The 17,332-nt window shown below is 38.4% G+C and overlaps 4 protein-coding genes across 4 annotated transcripts; all 4 read left to right on the plus strand.

Annotated features, from left to right (window-relative positions):
• Window positions 1–1,086: 1,086 nt before the first annotated feature.
• On the plus strand, window positions 1,087–2,137 carry LOC141705385 (auxin-induced protein 6B-like). Its single transcript, XM_074508375.1, has one exon. It carries the CDS (start codon window positions 1,251–1,253, stop codon window positions 1,551–1,553), a length of 303 nt encoding a protein of 100 aa, XP_074364476.1. The 5' UTR covers window positions 1,087–1,250; the 3' UTR covers window positions 1,554–2,137.
• Window positions 2,138–3,449: 1,312 nt separating this feature from the next.
• On the plus strand, window positions 3,450–4,031 carry LOC141705384 (auxin-induced protein 6B-like). The gene has a single exon (XM_074508374.1). It carries the CDS (start codon window positions 3,560–3,562, stop codon window positions 3,860–3,862), a length of 303 nt encoding a protein of 100 aa, XP_074364475.1. The 5' UTR covers window positions 3,450–3,559; the 3' UTR covers window positions 3,863–4,031.
• A 2,431-nt stretch (window positions 4,032–6,462) lies between these two features.
• LOC141705388 (uncharacterized) lies at window positions 6,463–7,023 on the plus strand. Its single transcript, XM_074508378.1, has one exon. It carries the CDS (start codon window positions 6,463–6,465, stop codon window positions 7,021–7,023), a length of 561 nt encoding a protein of 186 aa, XP_074364479.1.
• A 7,264-nt stretch (window positions 7,024–14,287) lies between these two features.
• Window positions 14,288–14,844, plus strand: LOC141705380 (auxin-induced protein 6B-like). Its single transcript, XM_074508370.1, has one exon. The coding sequence runs from the start codon at window positions 14,372–14,374 to the stop codon at window positions 14,672–14,674; it is 303 nt and encodes a 100-aa protein (XP_074364471.1). The 5' UTR covers window positions 14,288–14,371; the 3' UTR covers window positions 14,675–14,844.
• The last annotated feature ends 2,488 nt before the right edge of the window (window positions 14,845–17,332 follow it).

Here is a 17,332-nt window from a genome sequence, read left to right on the forward strand (position 1 = left end):
TTAACAATTTAAAAGTAATGTACGATTTCAAAAGTTATGAATGTCTTAATAATTTAAAATAAAATTAATTTTGTTCTTAAAACTTGACTTGTGAAATATATTGATAAAATTATACACCAATGGATTAAGAATCAAGTCTAGGGTGTGAGTGTGGGTATATAATTGTAAGATGAAACTAGTATTTGTGAACTATACCTTAAGCTTGGTCGATTAAAAAATATATGCGAACTGTTAGTGGACAGCTCAACTCGGCTCGAGTTCGGTTCGGCTCGGTTGTTCGTGAGCAAACTCGTTTTCGGCTTGGCTTGGCTCGGCTCATTTATAAACGAGTCGATCGTGAACATTTTGTTTCAGCTCAGTTTTTAAACTCGGCTCGGCTTGTTTTAAAAAAAAATATGCTCGGCTCGGCTCCGCTCGGCTCGGACAGAACTCAGCTCGGTTCAGTTTGTTTGCAGCTTTAACCGACAACTTCCTTCGGGCCGGAGGAAATTATTGGGGAAATAACCTAATTGGTAGAGCAAAATGCATGTATATATCCTTAGTGAAAAAAGTAGTTTCTCGATGGAACAAGGTTCGAGGTTCGATTTTTCCTTGTTCGATGTTAAAGATTTCGAGATGATGGTGTTAAAAGTGATAGAAGAGCCAGAAAAGAAATTAAAAATAATTGGGGAAGTTGCTCAATTGGTAGAGCAAAATGCCTTTTATTATATCCTTGGTAATGGTGAAAATGTCGTTTCTTGGTGAAACAAGGTTCGAGGTTCGATTCCTCGCTTCTCCATTATATTTTTCCCATTTTTTAGTCCTGCTTTTTCGATGCAAAAGAGTTCGAGAGGATGGTGTTAAAAGTGATAGAAGAGCCAGAAAAGTAAGACCTTTCATATAGCCAAGTAGAAATAGAAACATCCAGCTATCATTGCAAAACTGCAAATACAGCCAAGTTGATTGCCAGTGTTAGAAATATGTAACAGACTTTGATGACCAACTAATAAGAAGCCCTACATATATAGTGTGCCTAAATGCCAATGTGTTATTATGTTGTTTCTTGGTGAATTTATTGTCTACTAACCACACAAGTAAGCTACTTGCACCACTCATGTTCTTGTCGAAATTTAATCAACTTACAAAGTGCATCTATATATACACTTGCAATTCATCTGATACTCATCAAAACTACTAAGCTCAACTATCTGAGATTTCTTCAATTATCAAGTCCTCAAGAGATCATTATTTCTTATTCATTCTTCATATCTATGGCTATCCGTATGCCTCTTATTAACCAAGCTAAACAAATTCTTCGAAGATCTTCCTTAACTGCCAGGCACACAAGTTCTACAATGTCAGATGTACCAAAGGGTTATTTTGCAGTCTATGTTGGAGAACAAGAAAAGAAGCGATTTGTGATCCCATTATCATTCTTAAATAAATCTTCTTTTCAGAACTTGTTGAGTCAAGCAGAGGAAGAATATGGCTTTCATCATCCAAATGGTGGACTTACAATACCATGCAGAGAGGATATTTTTCTTGATCTCACTTCTCGCTTAGGGGGGTTATGAGTCAGGCCTTTTCTAGTTCCAGTCTTCCAATTCCATGTACTTTAACGGTTTACTTTAAAATGCATATTTATACATAACTGGCGTTTAACTTATTCCATTGTATTTCAAATGGCCGATTTTTTTATAATCAATCAAAGAACTGTAGGCTTAAATTAATTATTTTTGCTTCGCAAAGATTTTGCCATGTCCACATCTAAAGATTGGTTAAAATAATGTTAGCATACTATAACAAGCCCTACAAGACTTCTTCTGCAGTTAATAATGTTAAAATAGTGTGCAACAAAATGCCTTTGTATCTTCTCAATTGAACACTTCATGAATCATGACATTGAGTCATGCAGGGATCCAGTCCTGTCAGTTCACAGTTGCCCAGTTCATAAGACATAGCCATGTGCATCCCATATTGTATTGCTTACCACCTGCCCCTTAAAAAAGACACTCTAACCACTTCTACTTTTGTTCAAGAATTATGAACTCACAAAGTGCATCTATATATTCAATCGCAGAGTTGCAGTACATTTAAAAGCATCCGCAAATATCAAGCTCTACTATCTGCGGTTTCTTCAATCCTCAAGTCTTAAGTGCCATCCTCCAGGTCCATGGCCATCCGTATGCCTCTTATCAATCATACTAAACAAATACTTCGAAGATCATCCTATACTGCCAAGAATGCACCTAGAGAAGTCTTAGATGTACCAAAGGGTCACATTGCAGTATATGTGGGAATAAAAGAGAAGAAGAGGTTCATGATTCCAGTTTCATTCTTAAGCAAATCGTTTTTTCAAGACTTGTTAAGTCAAGCTGAGGAAGAATACGGCTATAATCATCCTACAGGTGGACTTACAATACCTTGCAGTGAAGATATGTTCTTGGACCTCACTTCGCGCTTATGGACATTATGAATAGGATTGACGCTCCAAAATTTAATGCTAACTACAATTAGTACAGAAGCTATGGTCGCACATTTTTTCTTATACTATTTTTCCCCTTATAGTTAGGGTTGACTGTACTTTCATTTCTGTAAGAAATATTTCAATGAAATATTCTGCAGTTTCATGACATTATATTTTGCCACAGGTTAAAAACGACTAAGCAACCAAATATATCTGAGTACGGGAGTCTTATTTTAATACAGAACTAAATGCTCAGTACGGGGGTCTGAGTCACATGACCCTCGAAAATTTTGACCAAAGTTGTGCACTAAGCCTTGATCAGTTTGGGAATAACCTTAAGTTGTTTCCTCGTGGCAGCCAGTTTATCTAGTTAGGTAAGCCAGTGACAAGTAAAACCATCTATGCAATAAGTTCTGCATACAGCTTCAAGTAGCCGATCTTCTTTTTCAATCAGAGTTTAGCAGTACCATAAGGTAAGAGAAACAAGAAGACTTAATTTCTATGAAATAGAAACATTCAGCTATTAGGTAAGCCACTGACATAGCCAAGTTGTTCCAGTTTTTAGATTTATGTAACCGAATTTAATGACCAACTCATCAAAAACCCTACATAATTTATTATGTTGTTGTTAGGAGGCAGAACCATGTGTAAAAAAATGCCAATGTATATTCTTAAATTGACTGTTTCAATACCCTCTCCAGTCTCCACATTAGCAGTTGGATGCATATTGCCCCAGTAATTACATAAATAGATGTCTACGTCGTATATTTTCATATCTTATATGTCTGAAACATGTTCCTGAACAGTCTTAATAAGCCAGCTAATCAACCACTGAATCAGACTAATGGCTATAAATCCCTACGTAATCGCCTTAATGTTGAGTTGCAAAACAGAGCCATGTGCTTCATGTACTATTGTTCATCACTAACCCCACAAGTAAGGTACTTGCACCACTCATGTTCTTGTCGAAATGTAATCCACTTACAAAGTGCATCTATATATACACTTGCAATTCATCTGATACTCATCAAAACTACCAAGCTCAACTATCTGAGATTTCTTCAATTATCAAGTCCGCAAGAGATCATTATTTCTTATTCATTCTTCAGATCTATGGCTATCCGTATGCCTCTTATTAACCAAGCTAAACAAATTCTTCGAAGATCGTCCTTAACTACCAGTCACACAAGTTCTACAATGTCAGATGTGCCAAAGGGTTATTTTGCAGTCTATGTTGGAGAACAAGAAAAGAAGCGATTCGTGATCCCATTATCATTCCTAAATAAATCTTCTTTTCAGAACTTGTTGAGTCAAGCAGAAGAAGAATATGGCTTTCATCATCCAAATGGTGGACTTACAATACCATGCAGAGAGGATATATTCCTTGATCTCACTTCTCGTTTAGGGGGATTATGAGGCAGGATTGATGCTTATCATCATACATTTTTGTAGACATTTTTTCTTTGCTTTTTTGCCTTAAAGTAATAACTAGGGTTGGCTGTACTTTCTTTTCTGTAAGAAAGTTTTTTGTTGAAATTTTCAGCAACTTGATCTATAAGAAAGTCCAATTTGCAGACATTTCTTTACTGGAAGGCATTTACTGTATATTTAAATAAATGTTATATCCAAGTTGGTACTTTAGCATTCATCGTTTTATCCGTATAGAAGTCAATGGTAGGATTTTTAAAGAACTTCGATTTTTTTGCGGAAATTACCAAAATGATCTCCAACCTTTCAATTTAATTTCATTTTAATTAGATTTTGTCAGATAATTGAGGATCAGATAGAATTTCATGTCTGGCATCATCTTTTCATTCATACCTTAGTTTTTATGTTTGGGCTTCATTTCTTAATACATGCCTTTAAAGACTAGTAGAGCAATATGCAAATCTGGAAATGAGAAACAACCATAAATGTCAAAATGATAATCATTCAATCATGCCTTCAATCCATACAGCTTCCTTTAAATATAGCAAGCAACAAACTAAGAATAGAGAAAGGCAACCATGTCCTTATACTATCAGAGTACTTAAACTAACAAGAAGGATAAAAGAGACAATTATGAGAATGTGGTCCTAGAGGTGGTTGTTGAGAGAATAGTGATGTGGCATGCAAAGTGGCACAGCAGCAACGTACATAATCTGCATTACTCCCCTTCAGGCTGAGCTGGAGACGCTGGGGAAACTAAGCTCCATGCTTGTCCAGAAGGTGATAGTGTTGTTTCACTGAGAGTGGCTTTGTTAGTATGTCTGCAAGTTGAGACCCGGAAGGCATATGAGAAGTTTTAATATCGCCAGTGTTGGACCAGGACAAGACGGCCCAAAGGAATTATAGTTAGAATAATTACAATACATTATGTAAAGCCCAAGAAGGCCCACATTGTAAGGATTGAGCCCACTTGGGACTTAGTATAAATAAAAGACAACAATCCCATTTGAGGGGGTTGGCAAATTAAGCAAAGAAGATCATCTCCTAAAATTATAATCTAATAGTAATAATATTATTGGAACATCATTTGGCGGTAGAAGGAGCTTTGCTTTAACAAGATCCAACCAGAAGATGATTGTAGAAGAGCTTGATCCGGGAACCGCCGGACCTACGCAGGTAAAGGAGTTGACAGCAGAAGTTGCCGCCGACCCCTCGACCCACGGCGATCGCGAGCTCCATAACCAACCGGCATTGAAGCCGAAGTGTCTGTTCCCTCCATCTGAGGCTCCTCCAGAAGACCAATTTCTGGGCTTGAAGGACTCACTCCAAAGGGACAGAAAAAGAAAGATTGTATCGGATCAGCGTTTTAGAGTTCAAACATCTAAAGGAAAGAAAGTTCTCTCAAGCGACATGCAGTTGCATTTGGAAAAGAAAGAAAGGCTAAAAGCCCAAAACCAAGAAAATCCAGAGGACTCACTTGATTCAGATGAAGAGCTCGAGTTCCTAGAGCATGAAGCTCAAAGATTGTAGGCCAAGCTTGAGCGAAAGCGCGAGATTCACCGTCTTCGTCGAGAGCTCCAACAAGCCCAAGTTCAAAATGAGGGTCGAGACGATGAATTTTATGACGAGGACGATGCCGAGTACGTGTATGAACCATCGGCAGAATCGACATATTCACAACCACGCGAACGTCGACAGAGGACAGTGTCATCTGCCGACGTTTCACGTCAAACGGAATCCACGGAATCCATATCTCATGAGAAATTCGCTAAAATGCAGGAGGAAATCGCCCAGATGCGTACCTTGATGAGAAATCAGGCAGGCTTAGAAACCATCTCCGAAAGCCCCCTATCATTAGTGCTCGAGAAGGCGCGCATCGACAGGACGTTGAAGACACCTGCTCTCGATCATTTCGATGGATCCTCGGACCCATTAGCATTCCTAAACACATTCGATGGTCGCATGGCTTTCTTCGGCCATTCGGAGATCGCTAGGTGTCAGTTCTTCTCCACGTGCCTCCAAGGCACAGCTCTGCGATGGTATAGTAACTTGCCACCTCGGTCAATCGACTCGTGACAACTCTGAAAAGCAAGTTTCAGGCCCGATTTTCTAGCAACTACAAAGGAATCAAAGTTACAGCATCCTTGATGACAATGCACCAACGCTCTGGCGAAAGTCTAAAGAGTTTCCTAACTAGGTTCAGAGAAGAGATAGCAGAAATTCCAGACTTAATAGAACATATGGCTGTCAATTTCCTGACAGCCGGCATCGATAAGTCTAGGCATGGCCTCCTTTTAGAAGAGATCTTTGAAAAAAGGCCGAAAACTTTGCAGGCCGCGTTCCAGATCATAGAACACCGAATGATGCTTCAGGAAGCGGTAAGTTGTATACAGTCTCCACGGAGGTCATCGAAATATGAATGACGCCGAAGTTACAGTCCACGTTCCCCCGCGAGGGAAAGGCGCCGAGAGCGCCGTAGGTCTCCTCCACCACGCACTTCGGACCTTCCCCCGAGGGATAGAAGGGAAAGAGATTGGCAATCCCATAACCGATCGGAAAAAGAATTCACTAAACTCAACACCGAAAAAATGGCAATTTTGGCGGTGTTAAAAACAGAACCGGATTATCGCCCTCCAAGGCCCATGAAACCAGGAAGACCCCCAAGCTCCAGATATTGTGAATATCATGAAGACACTGGTCATACAACGGAGCAATGTTTTCAGCTTAGCAACCTCATCGAAGGAAAAATTCGTCGAGGACAACTAGTCCATTATGTGCAGCACGATGATGAACCCAGACGCCACCATCGAGGCGAAGACGATCGAGTAATCGACGTTATTTTTGGCGGCGTAGCCGCCGGAGGCCTTTCCCACAACTCTCGCAAGATTTATGCTCGAGAAGTCTTTAATGTCAATCCCTCGACAGCTAAACGCCCTCGAACGAATCCCTCCCCAGTCATCTCTTTCTCCGATGATGATTATCGTCCCGGTCTCATCGAAGGCCATCAAGATGCCCTAGTCATCACAATACGTGTGGGAAATAACACGGTTAAGAAAATGCTGGTCGATAATGGTAGCTCTGTCGACGTGTTATATCATCACGCTTTTTCCCGAATGGACATAGGAGATCAAAGACTTGAGAACTCCTGAACCCCGTTATACGGGTTTACAGGCAATGAGGTTCACGTGGTAGGAACCATCGACATGCCAGTACTTTTCGGTTCCCCACCCTGTCAGATTTGGAAAATGGTCAAATTTCATGTGATTAGTGCTTCCTCAAGCTTTAACGCTATTTTGGGATGAACAACGATCACCGCACTCCGAGCTATAACATCTATCTCCCATTTAAAAATGAAATTCCCCACAGATTTCGGCGTGGGAGAAATGATTGGTGATCAGGTAACAGCAAGACAATGCTACCTAACCACAGTCTCTCCAAGGAAGAAAACAGAGGAAGAGTTAGAAGTCAATCAGGTACTTGACATCGACCCAAGAGAATTGATCGACCCATCCACAAGCAATTCATGCTCCCCTCTCGAGGAAACAGAAGATATAGAAGTATTGGAAGGAAACCCCGATAAAACAACAAGAATTGGCGAGAATCTCTCATCAGACCTCAAAAAAGAAATCACAAACCTCATCCGGGAATTCTCCGATATTTTTGCTTGGGCCCCAACAGACATGCCTGGCATCCCAGAGACCATTGCTCGACATTCGTTACATATCAGTAGGGACACCAGGCCTGTGCGACAGAAACAACGCATATTCTCAGCCGAGAAAAGAGCAGCCATCGACCAAGAGGTCAACAAACTCCTCCACGCCGGTTTCATCGAGCCCGTGCAATTCCCCACATGGATATCAAACGTGGTTCTGGTCAAGAAGAGCAATGGAAAGTGGAGAATGTGTATTGATTACTCAGATGTGAATAGGGCATGCCCCAAAGACTTTTACCATTTCCCCAACAATGACGAACTCATCGACGCCACAGCGGGAAATGAACTCCTGTCCTTTATGGACGCCTTTTCGGGATATAATCAAATAAGAATGGATCCCCATGACTGGCAACAAACCGCTTTCATCACTCACAGGGGTGTCTTCGGATACAAAGTAATGTCCTTCATGTTAATCAACGCGGGCGCTACTTTTCAGCAGACGATGGATAAAATTTTCTCCTCGCAGATAGGGAGAAACATGCTAATATAAGTTGATGACATGATCACAAAGTCAAAAGTTGCCTTCGACCATGTGTCAGACCTTCGAGAAACGTTCACCAACGCAAGGGCAAGTAACATGCGACTGAACCCTACAAAGTGTTCCTTCGGCCTTACTGCAGGAAAATTTTTGGGGTTTCTGATTACCCAGAAAGGCATCGAAGCCGATCCAGCTCAGACAAAAGCTATTCTAGAAATGAGCAAACCAAGGTCCATTAAAGACCTACAAAAGCTCACAGGGTGTATAGCCGCTCTTCGAAGGTACATCCCTCAATCTTCGAAGCGGTGCCTACCATTTTTCTCTGCAATGAAAAAAGCTTCCAGATCATCACAGTTTGAATGGAACTAAGATTGTGAGAGAAATTTCATGGAGTTAAAGATGTTTTTGACAAATCCTCCAGTTTTAACACGACCTTTAACAGGTGAGCCGCTACGGGTATATCTCTCAGCTTCCGACGAAACTGTCGCGGCAGTATTGGTCCGTGTCGATGAGGAAAAAGATGTCCCTGTGTATTACATCAGTCACTCACTCCGAGATGCGGAAACAAGATACCCTCAAGTCGAGAAACTCGTATACGCTCTCGTTGTCGCGAATCGTAAGCTACATCATTATTTTCAAGCAAGAGAAATCCATGTTCTGACCAATCTCCCCCTGAAAAGAATTCTGCACAAGCCCGACATAACGGGCAGGCTCGCTGCTTGGACCATCGAGTTAAGCCAGTTCTACATCGAGTATAAACCTCGAACGGCGATCAAGGCCCAAGTCCTCTCCGATTTCGTCGCCGAATGCCAGTTTCAATCCAAGACACATAAACCTGAAGAGGGTCATTTGAGGGGTTGGCAAATTAAGCAAAGAAGATCATCTCCTAAAATTATAATCTAATAGTAATAATATTATTGGAACATCAGCCAGCCTTTACTTTGTCGCGTATGAAGTGACAATCCACTTCAATGTGTTTGGTTCTAGCATGCATCACTGGGTTGGCTGCAATAGAGAGTGATGCCATGTTATCACAATGCAGAACTGCAGGTGGCAAAGAGGAGAGGCCCATGTCTTTCAGGAGAGTAGATAACTCCGTTATTTCACATGCTGTAAGTGCCATGGAGCGATACTGAACGAGCTACAACTTGTTATTTCTTTGTTTGCCAACTCACAGGAGAGTCACCCAGAAGCAAACAAAAACCAGATGTTGATCGACGAGTTACCGGACAATTCGCCTAATCACTGTCTGAGTATGCTTGTATCGAGGGGCGAGATGCAGATGACAAGAGAACACCCCGAGACGGATTGCCTCCCAAATATCGAAGTAATTTCATTGCTGCCTGAAGATGGTTGGCTCAAGATGTGCACAGCAAACACAATATCTAGACGTGTCACTGTCAATATCTAGACGTTTATGCAAAAGACCTAAAACAGTACTTCGTGTAACGTTCTGGCATTTTGAACTTTTTTTTATGCGTAAAACGGTAGTTAAAGTACCGTTTTGGTACAAAACGCTATATGATGTACCGTTTTGAGCGAAAACGCTACTTCAACTAACGTTTTGCACATTATAAAAAAATTAAATAAAAAATAAAGTACCAAAACGGCACACTATGTATCGTTTTGCATAAAAAAACAAAACGTGAGACGAAATACCATTATGAAGTGACATTTTGGGTCATTATTTTCAAAAGTGACATTTTGGACCATTTAACACTCAGAAATGACATTTTGGTCCATCTCTCTTTGATTAAACGGTTATCCAACAAAGACACACGGGACTCCCCTTGGGCCGAATTTATCACCTTTTGAGATGGGTTCGCAGCAAAGGCAAGGCACCAATAGGCTTTTACACGATCATAATCCGGTGGTTCGTCAAACAAGGTCTCGTATGGTGTTTTATTCTCCAAAACTGGTGTTGGAAGTCGATTAATTAAATAAAAAGCAACAAGGACACACTCACCCCAGTGTTCCAATAACAAACCAGCTTGAAAATGAAGGCATCTAGCAACTTCAAGCACATATCTATGACATCGTTCCACCCGAGCATTTTGCTGTGATCGATTGACACATGAGGTTTGGTATATTATTCCATTATCTGCATAGAACTGTCGACAATTAACATCACCAAACTTTGTTGCATTATCAGACCGTATGGTTTGTACATTCCATTTGAAGTACACACCAACATAGTTGCAAAAGGATTTCATGGTGGCAAGATAATCTGATTTCTAATGTAGGAGATATACCCAAGTAACTCTAGAGTAATCATCAACTATGGTGAGAAAATGTTTATATTTTCTTCTTGTAGCCACTCTATAAGGCCCCCACGTGTCAACATGTATCAGTTGAAACTTATCAGAAGCATGTGAATTACTCAAGTCAAATGAGAGTTTAGCAAACTTAGACATTGGACAAGTGACACATATTTTATCAACTGGCAAGGGATGGTGTCTAAGAAAAGGTATATACCTCAATTTGGTGATGGAAGCATGTCCCAATCATGTGTGCCACAATGCATAGTCTGATATTGGCTGCTTCGAGACAGAGTTAGCAGTGATCACAACAAGCTCATCCTTGAGATAATACAATCCATTTCGAAGTGCACCATTTGCCTGTGTTCGCTTTGTTGCTGCATCAATAATGGTGCATCCTTCTGGGTAAAAATGGACCACACAGTTGTTGTCCTCAGACAGCCTATGAATTGACATTAAATTATGTTGAAACTGAGGCACATAAAGAACCTTTTTCAAGACAATACCACTTTTCAGTATTAAGTTTCCAATATGAGTAATCTTTGCACTGGCCCCTATTGGCAACTTAATAATTACATCAGGAGGAGCTGCTCGAACATTGCTCAGTATATCAATGCTAAAGGTCATGTGGTCTCTTGCACCAGAGTCAACAATCCAGGTTGTGTTATCAGTCGTAGACATATGACAAGACACCATTCCAGAGAAACAGTTTTCGAGTTCATCATCAGTAATTGACAAGGAAGCACTATTCGATGCAGCTGTCTGAGGTAAAATTTTCAAAACTTGCTGTAGTTGTTGAGTTGTCAAGGTCACATCAGGAGAAGCGCTCTCTTGTACAGCATGGTTACCACGCCTAGGCTGCTTGGGAGTAGTAACAATAGACTGAGGTTTTGAGGTGAGGGGTTTATACTTTCGATGCCAACGTGGGTAGCCTATCATAGTACAACACTTATCCCCACTGTGATTCTTTTGCCCACATGCCTGACAAGCTGGTCCTTTATATTCATTCTGAGATCAGCCATACATAGCAGTAGCATCTTGATTTGCTGAACCAAACAAGTCCCTTTGTGATTCTTCTTGTTGCAAAGTGGAAAATGCAACATCAACACTAGGGAGGGGATTTTGCATTAAGAGTTGAGAGCGAAGAGCAGCATACATATCATCAAGACCATTCAAGAATTGAAGAAGACGTGACTTAGCTTTATATTTATCAATAGCAGAAATAAAGGCTGTAACATCTGCAACAATAGTGGTAATCACTGGGAGTGCATTCATGGACTCGATCTCCTCCTAGAGGCTACTCAAGGTAGTGAAATAGTCATTGAGTTTCATATTGTTTTGTCTAAGTGCATACAGATCACGAGTGGGCTTATATTTTCAAGACCCATTACTTAACAAGAAGAGTTTTTCAAACTGAGACCATACCTCATATGCAGAGTTTATGAAGAGGATGGACTGTTTAATACCATCAGCAACATTTCTATGCAACCATTAAACAACAAGGTCATTACAGGTGTCCCATTGAGCCGCTTGAACAGCATCGGAAGCATATCTGGGAATAGATCCAGTCAAGAACCCTAGCTTGCGTTTAGCAGAGAGTTGAATTTCAAACGATCGTTTCCAAGATCTATAGTCTGAAGCACATTGTAGCTTGGAGACACTTACGGACAAAGGACCATCTGAGGGATGAATGAAGAGTGGGTTGTACATATCAGCAATAGTGAATCTCGTGCCATTCGCCATTTTGGGTAAACAGACGCTCAAGCTTTCTTAGATCTGATATAAAAACAGATTGAGAGATGATGAAAGAGTATGACACAGATTAGTTGAATTTAAAAACAAAACCAAATAAGCATATGTAACGGCTCTGATACCATAAAGACTAATAGAGCAATATACAAATCTGCATTAGCCATAAATATGTATGATACCTACGGCTTATGAATCAGTGGAACATTCTTGTTCAAAGATATTGTCATATGAGTATGACTAGTGCAGCAAAGTTATAAATGGTTGAATACCAGATTTCTTCGGTGAACAGTTTGATAACTTTTATATAATTTTTAGATACAACAAACTCTTTTTCAAATGTCTAAGAGTCTAAGCATTTAAAGTGTTTCACTACTTCGAGGAACCTAAATTGAAAGTCACACTAATGAACGTTTCCATATTGCACGGGATTGTAAGACATCCCATAGGATGATCATAGCCAAACTCGTTTAGCTCGGACTCGGCTCGAACTCGGTAACTCGACTTGGCTCGGATAAAATTTTTATATATAACAAACAATAAATATTTACTAATCACTTGTATAAAGATTTTAAATTTTTTTAATTAAAATTTAATACTTATATTAAAGTAAAATGATTAATTTAATTTAAATTTAATACATATTTTAATAATAAATAAAATAATTAATTTAATACATAGCACAGGAGCTTGATTATTTTAACAAATAATTTCTAATTAAAGTTAACCGTAAATTTCATCTCACACTTTTATTAGAGGAGTCTATGATAAAATCGACCAAAATTACAATTTCAAAAAAATTAAAATAGTGAGTTGTTAAAATAAATTATAACATTCTAATATTTTTAAGAAAAAAATAAAATAGTTTTTAATAATTATATTTCTCGACCACTTAAAGGGGCTTGCTTTCTTTATTTTATTTTATATGTCTTTTCTAATTTTAACCAATTTAACTTAAATATCAGAAATTACTATATCTTTGACAATCGACATCAACAATTTAAAAGTAATGTACGATTTCAAAAGTTGTGAATGTCTTAATAATTCAAAATAAAATTAATTTTGTTCTTAAAACTTGACTTATGAAATATATTGATAAAATTATACACCAATGGATTAAGAATCAAGTCTATGGTATGAGTGTGGGTATATAATTGTAAGATGAAATTAGTATTTGTGAACTATACCTTAAGCTTGGTCGATTAAAAAATATATGCGAACTGTTAGTGGACAACTCAACTCGGCTCGAGTTCGGTTCGGCTCGGTTATTCGTGAGCAAACCCGTGTTCGGCTTGGCTTGGCTCGGCTCGTTTATAAACGAGTGGATCGTGAACATTTTGTTTCGGCTCAGTTTTTAAACTCGGCTCAGCTCGTTTTAAAAAAAAATTATGCTCGGCTCGGCTCGGACAGAACTCGGCTCGGTTCAGTTTGTTTGCAGCTTTAACTGATAGCTTCCTTCGGGCCGGAGGAAATTATTGGGGAAATAACTCAATTGGTAGAGCAAAATGCATTTATATATCCTTAGTGAAAAATGTAGTTTCTCGATGGAACATGGTTCGAGGTTCGATTTTTCCCATATTTCATTCCTGCTTGTTCGATATTAAAGATTTCGAGATGATGGTGTTAAAAGTGATAGAAGAGTGATAGAAGAGCCAGAAAAGTAATTAAAAATAATTGGCGAAATACCTCAATCGGTAGAGCAAAATGCATTTTATTATATCCTTGGTGATGGTGGAAATTTTGTTTCTTGATGAAAAAAGGTTCGGGGTTCGATTCCTCGCTTCTCCATTATATTTTTCCCATTTTTCAGTCCTGCTTTTTCGATGCAAAAGAGTTCGAGAGGATGGTGTTAAAAGTGATAGAAGAGCCAGAAAAGTAAGACCTTTCATATAGCCAAGTAGATATAGAAACATCCAGCTATCATTGCAAAACTGCAAATACAGCCAAGTTGATTGCCAGTGTTAGAAATATGTAACAAACTTTGATGACCAACTCATAAGAAGCCCTACATAGTGTGCCTAAATGCCAATGTGTTGTTATTATGTTGTTTCTTATGTTGTTGTTAGGAGGCAGAACCATGTGTGCCTAAATGCCAATGAATTTATTGTCTACTAACCACACAAGTAAGCTACTTGCACCACTCATGTTCTTGTCGAAATGTAATTCACTTACAAAGTGCATCTATATATACACTTGCAATTCATCTGATATTCATCAAAACTACTAAGCTCAACAATCTGAGATTTCTTCATTTATCAAGTCCTCAAGAGATCATTATTTCATATTCATTCTTCAGATCTATGGCTATCCGTATGCCTCTTATTAACCAAGCTAAACAAATTCTTCGAAGATCTTCCTTAACTGCCAGGCACACAAGTTCTACAATGTCAGATGTACCAAAGGGTTATTTTGCAGTCTATGTTGGAGAACAAGAAAAGAAGCGATTCGTGATCCCTTTATCATTCTTAAATAAATATTCTTTTCAGAACTTGTTGAGTCAAGCAGAGGAAGAATATGGCTTTCATCATCCAAATGGTGGACTTACAATACCATGCAGAGAGGATATTTTTCTTGATCTCACTTCTCGCTTAGGGGGGTTATGAGTCAGGCCTTTTCTAGTTTCTACTGACTCCAACATGAACAGAATTGATCATCACACATTTTTGCAGACATTTTTTCATTGCTTTATTGCCCTAAAGTAATGACTAGGGTTGGCTGTACTTTCTTTTATATAAGAAATATTTTTATTGAAATTTTCAGCAACTTGATCTCTAAGAAATTTTTTGCCCTGAAGTAATCTATAAGAATTTTTCCAGTTGAAACATTCAGCAAAATCTATAAGAAAGTCCCATTTGCAGAGATGTGAAATCTGGAAAATAAAGTTTTACGCAGTTGTTAAAAGTTCATTAGTGATATAGAATAGAGGTAACAAAGAACTGAGCAACCAATGTTAGGATTTTGATAAAACTTCAAATTTTTCAACAAGTCCTAAAATATCTTTTACTTGCAAATTTCAAGCAATGTTGATTCTTTTACACATCAGTGAAACGATCATCCCCGCATGGAAATCTCTCTGCAAATACGAAAATCCTTGCAATAAAGAAGGCCTTTTCTTCTGCAGTAAGAATTTTCATGCCCAAGATCAAAATGGCTACTGCAGCAGAGATTTTCAGATTTCTGTATGATAACTTTTACATAATTACAATGAACTTTGTTTCAAATGTCTAAGCATATACTATGTCTATTTTCACGATTTGAAGGAACTTAAACTACAAGTCACACTGACAAATTTTTCCACAGTGCACGGGATTGTAACACATCCAATAGGATGATCATAGCCAAACTCTTCTTCAGCTCGCCTTAACAACTCTTGAAATGAACGATGCTTTAAATATGATAATGGAACTATGGATCTCTTCCTTACGGTTTCTCCGACATAAACAGCAAAGTGGCCTTTTGCTTTATTTCTACTTTTAAATTCGAGCACCTCCATCTTCATAAAAGCCAAAAAGAATTGATCATTAACATGATGGAATAGAATCTTTTATAGGGTTCAGAAGTTTCTAAATTTGTTACTTTTAACAGTCTAATTTTTTGTGATAATATTTTTTCTACTTGAATTTTGAAATCGATTTTCTTAATAAAAAGCTAAAGATAGCCAAGTTGTTCAGCTATTTGTGCAAACATAGCCAAGTTGTTCCAGTTTTGAGAATTATGTAACCGAATTTAATGAGCAACTCATCAAAAGCCCTACATAATTTCTTATGTTGTTGTTAGGAGGCAGAACCATGTGTAACAATAAATATTTATTGAGCAACTCATCAAAAGCCCTACAAATTGAATGTTTCAATAGCCCCTCCACATTAGCAGTTGGATGCATATTGCCCCAACTACATCTGTCGGATATATTCATATCTTAAATGTCTGAAACATGTTCTTGAACAGTCCTAATAAGCCAGCTAATGAACCACAGAATCAGACTAATGGCTATAAATCCCTACGTAATCTGCTTAATGTTGAGTTGCAAAACAGAGCCATGTGTGCCATGTACTATTGTTTATCACTAACCCCACAAGTAAGGTACTTGCACCACTCATGTTCTTGTCGAAATGTAATCAACTTACAAAGTGCATCTATATATACACTTGCAATTCATCTGATACTCATCAAAACTACTAAGCTCAACTATCTGAGATTTCTTCAATTATCAAGTCCTCAAGAGATCATTATTTCTTATTCATTCTTCAGATCTATGGCTATCCGTATGCCTCTTATTAATCAAGCTAAACAAATTCTTCGACGATCTTCCTTCAGTGCCAGGCACACAAGTTCTACAATGTCAGATGTACCAAAGGGTTATTTTGCAGTCTATGTTGGAGAACAAGAAAAGAAGCGATTCGTGATCCCATTATCATTCTTAAACATATCTTCTTTTCAGAACTTGTTAAGTCAAGCCGAGGAAGAATATGGCTTTCATCATCCAAATGGTGGACTTACAATACCATGCAGAGAGGATATATTCCTTGATCTCACTTCTTGTTTAGGGGGATTATGAGGCAGGATTGATGCTTCAGCCTTTTTACTGACTGCAACATGTACAGAATTGATCATCATACATTTTTGTAGACATTTTTGTAGACATTTTTGTAGACATTTTCTGTAAGAAAGTTTTTTGTTGAAATTTTCAGCAACTTGATCTATAAGAAAGTCCAATTTGCAGACATTTCTTTACTGGAAGACATTTACTGTATTTTTAAATAAATGTTATATCCAATTTGGTACTTTAGCATTCATAGTTTTCTCCGTATAGAAGTCAATGGTAGGATTTTTAAAGAAGTTAATTTTTTTTGCGGAAATTACCAAAATGATCTCCAACCTTTCAATTTAATTTCATTTTAATTAGATTGTGTCAGATAATTGAGGATCAGATAGAATCTCATGTCTGGCATCATCTTTTCATTCATACCTAAATTTTTATGATTGGGCTTCATTTTTCAATACATGCCTTAAGTATGTATGATACCTACTGCTGATGAATCAGTGGAACAATCTTGTTCACAGATATTTGCAATCTGATAAATAATAAATTGAATGAGTAAGAGATGAGATGAGTCGTGACGAGGATTGCCTTTCTGTATAAATAGTTTTGTCTGGAAAAATATTACAGGTGAAGTTAAAAAACAGCACGGTGAATCCAAAGGAAATGCATATTTGGGGGACAGTTTCTTAAGGCAGCTAACAGAAGTATGCAGTACTTGAAC

This window comes from Apium graveolens, unplaced genomic scaffold, assembly GCF_009905375.1.
Source record: "Apium graveolens cultivar Ventura unplaced genomic scaffold, ASM990537v1 ctg8851, whole genome shotgun sequence".
Classification (NCBI taxonomy): Eukaryota; Viridiplantae; Streptophyta; class Magnoliopsida; order Apiales; family Apiaceae; genus Apium; species Apium graveolens.